Here is a 7152-nt window from a genome sequence, read left to right on the forward strand (position 1 = left end):
AGACTTGGAACCAACTCAAATGTCCATCAATGGCAGACTGGATTAAGAAAATGTTGCACATATACACCATGGAATACTATGCAGCCATAAAAAAGGATGAATTCATGTCCTTTGTAGGGACATGGATGAAGCTAGAAACCATCATTCTGAGCAAACTATCGCAAGGACAGAAAACCAAACACCACGTGTTCTCACTCATAGGTGGGAACTGAACAATGAGATCACTTGGACACAGAGTGGGGAACATCACACACTGGGGCCTGTTGTGGGGTGGGGTGAGCGGGGAGGTATAGCATTAGGAGATATACCTAATGTAAATGATGAGTTAACGGGTGCAGCAAACCAACATGGCACATATATACATATGTAACAAACCTGTACGTTGTACATATGTACCCTAGAACTTAAAGTATAATAAAAAACAAAAACAAAGAAAGTTTATCCCTGTGTCATATAGGACTGAAGGAGATGGGCTGCAGTTTGAAGTCAAGAGCATCAGATCTCCAAAGAATCAGAAAATCTCTTCTTTAGTTACATTCGTAGGTACTTTTTGTTGTGTTGCTTTATTTTATTTTATTTTTTTTAACAGGTAAAGTTCAAACGAGCACAGCATGGTCCAAATGGTGTTTAAAGCTAAGTTTCCTTTATGTAACTTTTACAAGTATGTTCCAGCTGGGACTCATTGGGCTATTAAAATTAACTTTATTATTTTTACATTTTTGTTATTCTCACACACACACACATACACACGTGCCTACATGCACACGCACACACAGACGCATAGGTGTGAACCTGACCATTTAATCACATCCAGCAGGGCTGAAAGTCACTCTGCGGGGCTTTATTAACTGTTGCACAGGCTAAACATTTCATTCAGTTGCAAGACAGAAAAACTCTGCAGGATGAATTTCAAAACAGAGAACAGAATTGTTACCCACAGATAAGAATTCTTTGTAGGGCTTTCTCATAAAAGTGTTGTTAAGAAGAGGTGAAAACAGGCATTCTGTTCATCTCTGAAGTGTATACAGTAATGGCCTCATTTGCCTGAGATTTCCCAGCAGTAAAAATTTGCTTGGCATAACAGTTGCTCTAAATACCTGGGACATACATTCTTTCTAGGATTAAACAAATAATACTTGCTGCCCTTTGAATAAAAAGATCACTTTACTGGTGCACCATTAGTGTACATTTGATTTGATTTGTTTGTTAAGCAGCAAAGGTGGGTTTCCCTGGAGCCCCTTACACCTCCTCTCGGTCCTCTTTGCCTCTGGCTGTGTATGCATGTTCATCCCACCACCTGATGACTTCATGCTTACTCTATGTTCTAACTAAATCAAATGAGTCTCTTATTCCCATTCCTTCCTTTTTACTTTCCTGCCTCTAGGCATTAATTTGTGCCATTTACCTGGACTAGCTGCTCTCACCTTTGACTATTAATATCCTATTTATTATTCTATCAAAGCCAAAGACCATCATCCCCATGAATTCCTCTGACATCCCACTCATAATTTGCCTCTCTTTCCTCAGAGCAGGTTTTTTCTTTTTACTATCATTTAAGGACACTTAGGCCAAACACTTAGCTACTTAATTGTAAGCTTCTTGAGGATTTGGGCCACTTCATATGGCTTTCGGTTTCCCCCAAAGCATTAGCTCCAGAAAGAAAGGTTGAATGAATGATTGGTGAGTCATCAACCTTGGCATAGTTGGGACTACCCTTTGAGATCACTAAGCAGAATTTTTCTCAATGAAATGAAATTTATTCCAGGACAAATTGATTGCACCCTGTTAGTCTCCTGAATATCATCTGCTGAACTGTCTCTTAAGAAACACTTTGTTACTAGGTGGTAAATAACCACTGTCTCAAGACCTCCAAGTGTCCTTTACCTCCAGGTCACCTGTGTTCCTGCAGCAAGACACACCTCTGTCCCAACAGTGAGGCAGAATGAGGCTTGGGACAGAGGAGACTTCCAGAACCCAGCTCCAGCGCTGTGGCCACTGTCGAATTAATCAGTTCTTCTTCTGCACTGATTATTAAATACTCACTGTTAAATTTTATATTACCCTTGCTAGTGTCATTGTTATAACCAATGTGACAGCCACAAAAGAGAGTTAAAGCTATAGACTGTTTATGGACTGTCTTCACTTCAGCACAGCAGCGAAGAAACCAGGGATCTGAATAAGTACTAGGGATCCTTGCTCATTTTCCCAGTTTGGCTACAAAAGTTAATGAAATTGGGTCAACGCTTAAAATACAGATATGGCTATGGATATATTTTATGATATAAATATAGATAGAGATACACTTGTTTCATGGAGGGGTAACTAGGGAGTTAGATTTCATTTGGACCTATGTGTGCTGAGCAATTGGAAGCATATTAAAACTGTTTTATGTGTAAGCATTTATTGCTTTTGCCTGTAAGATGTTGCTTATGTGGGAAATTAAGAGACCAGTCCAATGTATTCTTGGGTATACAGCTTATGAAGGTATTTAAAACCTAAAGTATATTTATTCTGCATTTAAAAGTGTTTAGAGACTGCCTTGTGTGTTAATGTGTGCTGTACGACTAGCACTATTTAAATCCTATCCCACTGCATGCATTAATGTGTGCATCGAAGGGAAGAAGAGCAAGGGATGATAAACTGTGTTAACTGCACAGTGTTCAGCTAAGATTTATGTAAGAAAGAACAGTCTAGTGCATTAATGTGGATATTCTAAGATAGATGTTTATCTTAATGGACTCAGAGGTACTTACAAACAGCATAATTGCTGAAGTCATTTTACAAGGCATTTATTCAGAGTGATTACACTACTCTTACTTTTCTTTATATAAAGAATTCCACTTAAGGGTTTAAGTGAGACAAGCTAGTATGGCCAAAGAATCATAGGTTCCTCCTAGCTGCTGCTCAGCTAAGGCTATTTGAAAGAAGGAGAAGCAAAACCCCAAATCTCCATTTTGGCACTTTGCAAAAAAAGTGGTCCAAATGTTCAATCACTCCAGTTTTCAGATCTACATGATATTTGACTTACTTTAAACCTATAGTCCTGCAAATAAGAAATTTATCTCTCTGGTACATGGTTGTAGAATTGAAACATTAGTTGCTTATGGACTTTTATGGACCATTGAGACATTTTCTGTCTTGAAAGCAAATGTACTCTTCCAGAGAAACTCCTGTTCTTTTTTTAAAGTTTTAACTGACAAATAATAATTGTATATGTAGGTACAACGTGATGTTGCAATGCCTATGTACATTGTGGAATGATCATCCCAGGATAATTAACATACTAATTACCTTAAATTCTTTGTAGCAAGAACATTTACAATTTATTTTTTTACATGAATGAATTTTAAAATATATAATGTTGAAATAGGCAATTCATTATTTACTTTAGTTACCATGCTGTGTAATAGATCAGAACCTATTTCTCCTGTCTGAAACTTCGTACTCTTTAACCAACATCTCCTCATTCCCCATCGACCTTTCCCTCCTCAGCCTCTGATAACCACCACTCCACTCTACTTCTATGAGTTTGACTTTTTAGATTTCTACATATAGATGAGATCATATGGTATTTGTCTCTCTGTGCCTGACTTACTTCACTTAGCATAGTGTCCTTTAGCTCCATCTACGTTGTTCCAAGTAATGGAATTTCCTGCTTTTTAAAGGCTGAATATTATTCTATCCATTGTGTATATATATCACATTTAAAAAAATTTATTCATCCATTGATGGAAAACCTTCATTCTTGAAACAATAGCTTATAAAGCTATTTCTGCCCCTGATACCTCCAAAAATCAGAATGAGTAATAATTTCACAAGGATGGGAAATACTTCCTCTCTTCCACCTCATGCATGTCCATCCTTTGAACATGACTCCTGGTGTGTTAGTCTGTTCTCATGCTGCTAATAAAGACATACCTGAGACTGGATAATTTATAAAGGAAAGAGGTTTAATGGACTTCACAGCTCCACGTAGCTGGGGAGGCCTCACAATCATGGTGGAAGATGGAAGAAGAGCAAAGGCATGTCTTACATGGTGGCAGGCAAGAGAGCATGTTTAGGGGAACTCCCCTTTATAAAACCAGCGGATCTCATGAAACTTATTCACTATCACAAGAACAGCACGGGAAAAACCTACCCCCATGATTCAATTACTTCCCACCATGTTCCCTCCCATGACACATGGGGATTATCAGAATTCAAGGTGAGATGTGGGCAGGACACAGAGCCAAACCGTATCACCTGTCTCACCCAATTCTGTTGAAATCAACAGACATTTCTTGAGTACCTGCTATCCATTCAAGTTTTTTCTATGCACCTAGGCTCTGGTCCAGGAGTACAGTAACCCTGTGGGTGATTTCAGACCAATAATAAATAACACTATTAAGAACACATCACAGAAGAGTAACATCTCTGACTCACTGATATCCATTTCAAACCACATAACAATGGCATGAAGTAAACGTCACTGATTCAAATTAACAGAAGAGAAAACTAGGATGCAGTGTCTGTGATTGCCTTGGGCTCTCACCATAATGGACTGAGATCATGTTTTCTGACTCAAAACATAAAACTTTTCCCTTGATATAGTTGCCTCTAGATTCTGTCCCTTGTCTCCTTCAAATAGCAATCACATAGAAGGGAAAATAGTATAAGTCAATGTATATTAAGTACGTTCAGTGTGATTCCAAGAAACTATTGAGTTGCTATGCTAAAGGGAGTATTTTATTTTTCAGCTTTGGGATCAGAAAAACATTACATAAGGAAGTGTTTGGCTTGGACCTTAAAAAATATATATACAGTTTCAGCAGGTATAAATGGAATGAAATGCAAATAGAGTTGGGTAAGGAGCAGTAGAAGCCGAAACATAAAGTTACAAACTTAATACACTTGTTCAGAGAATTGAAAACATTTAATAGTCAGTATGTGGAGGCATTTATAGGGACAAATGGTAATGGAAGATGATACTACAAAATTACATTGGAGTCCAGAGGTGGAGGATCTTGAATTTTAATTTTTTTTAAGTCTAGACTTTGATAGTGAGATAAATTTGAACCAACAGAGTGAAACATGAAAACTGTATTTTTATCCTGGAAGTACTTTCTAGAGTTCATTAAGAGGAGGCGATAAGGGTAAATGGGGAGTCTGGGTAGGGAATTTTAAGATTCATCCATATAAGCAACCAGGGCAGTAGGAACGAAAACAGGAGTAACATTTTAGAGATGGCTTTGCATGACTTGGTGCCTGGAGGTGTGACGGGGAGCAGGGAGGATTTGTTACAGGAAAGAGGTCCCTATTTAGACCCCAAGAGAGGGTTCTTGGATCACACACAAGAAAGAATTTAGGGTGAGTTCATAGCGTACAGTGAAAGCAAGTTTATTAAGAAAGTAAAGGAATAAAAGATTGGCTATTCCATAGAGCATCCCCAAGGGCTGCTGGTTGCTCATTTTTATGGTTCTTAATGATATGCTCAACAAGGGGTGGAATATTCATGCCTCTCCTTTTTAGACCTTATAGGGTAACTACTGTTGTCTCTTGATGATATGCTAAACAAGCCATGGCATTTTTCAACTGTTATGTTGCTAATGGGAGTGTAGCAGTGACAAGGAGAAGAGGTCACTCTCATCGCCATCTTGGTTTTGGTAAATTTTGGCTAGCTTCTTTACTGCAACCCGTTTTATCAGCAAGGTCTTTATGACCTGGATCTTGTGCTGACCTCCTATCTCATCCTGTGACTTAGAATACCTTAACTATCTGGGAATGCAGCCCAGTGGGTCTCAGCCTCATTTTACCCAGCTCCTATTCAAGATGGAGTTGCTCTGGTTTAAGCACCTCTGACAGATTTAAAGATGACCCTGAGGCTTATTCCTAGAGTGTAAGGACACCATAGACAGAGGCCAGGAAGGCAGCAGAGGGAGGAGATAATCAATTCAGTATGGGATGTGGTGACTGCTGATGTTTCTAAGATATTTAATTGAAAATATTGTCCCTTATGTGTTAGTCTGTGTTCTGTTACTATGAAAGAAATATCTGAGACTGAATAATTTATAAAGAAAAGAGGTTTATTTGGCTCAGAGTCTGTAGGCTGTACAAGCAGTGCCAGCATCTGCTTGGCTTCTGGCAAGGTCTCAAGAAGCTTTTACTCATGGTGAATGGCAAACAGGGAGCAGGCATGTCACATGGTAAGAGAGGGAGCAAGGGAGACAGGAGGCAGAGGTGCCACCCTTTTTTTAATTTAATTTTTTGAGACAGTGGCACGATCATGGCTCACTGCAGCCTCAAACTCCTGTGCTCAATCAATCCTACTGCCTCAGCCTCCTGAGTAGCTGGGACTATGGGCCTGCACCACCACATCTAATTTTTAATTTTTTAAAATTGTTTTGTTGAGATGGGATTTCATTATGTTTCCCATGCTGGTCTCAAACTTCTGAGCTCAAGTAATCCTCCCTCCTTCACCTCCAAAAGTTCTGGAATTACAGGCGTGAACCACTGTGTCTGGCCCAGGCTTTTATTTATTTATTTATTTATTTATTTTGAGACAGAGTCTCACTCTGTCACCCAGGCTAGAGTGCAGTAGTGCGAGCTCAGCTCACTGCAACCTCCACCTCCTGAGTTCAAGCAGTTCTCCTGCCTCAGCCTCTCGAGTATCTGGGATTACAGACGCATGCCACCACACCTGGCTAAATTTTTGTGTTTTTAGTAGAGGTAGAGTTTCACCATCTTGGCCAGGTTGGTCTTGAACTCCTGACCTCATGATCCACCTGATTTGGCCTCCCAAAGTACTGGGATTACAGGCATGAGCCACCATGCCCGGTCCGGCTCAGACTCTTTTAAACAACGATCTCATGTGAACTCATTACCATGGGGAGGGCACCAAGTCATTCATGGGGGATCCACCCCTCTGACCCAAACACCTCCCACCAGCCCCACCTCCAACATTAGGGATTATATTTCAACATGAGATTTGGAGGGGACACACATCCAAGCTGTGGTGGGCATTGTAATCACAGTGGAGCTTTCCTCATCAGGCTGATACCCAGGTCCCACTCCTGCGTATTGCTAGAATGTCACTTGGTGACTAATGAGCCCCAAAGGTGGAGACCAATCCCGTGGGGCCCTTGCATCCTCTGCTTGTGGTTCCTCTTTCTATTT

General features: G+C 39.9%; 1 protein-coding gene across 6 annotated transcripts in view; it reads left to right on the forward strand.

The window, feature by feature from the left end:
• The window catches only part of LOC105531714 (neurexin-3-beta), a 592764-nt gene that overhangs the window by 511743 nt on the left and 73869 nt on the right, over positions 1-7152 (forward strand). Inside the window, exon 6 of one of the 6 annotated variants that reach the window (XM_011969697.1) lies at positions 3411-3429. The exons of the other annotated variants lie outside the window; for them this stretch is intronic. Coding sequence (XP_011825087.1) covers positions 3411-3429 — 19 coding nt within the window. The remainder of the gene's footprint in view (positions 1-3410; positions 3430-7152) is intronic. 6 annotated transcript variants of the gene reach the window in all.

This window comes from Mandrillus leucophaeus, unplaced genomic scaffold, assembly GCF_000951045.1.
Source record: "Mandrillus leucophaeus isolate KB7577 unplaced genomic scaffold, Mleu.le_1.0 Scaffold90, whole genome shotgun sequence".
In the NCBI taxonomy this organism is placed as follows: domain Eukaryota; kingdom Metazoa; phylum Chordata; class Mammalia; order Primates; family Cercopithecidae; genus Mandrillus; species Mandrillus leucophaeus.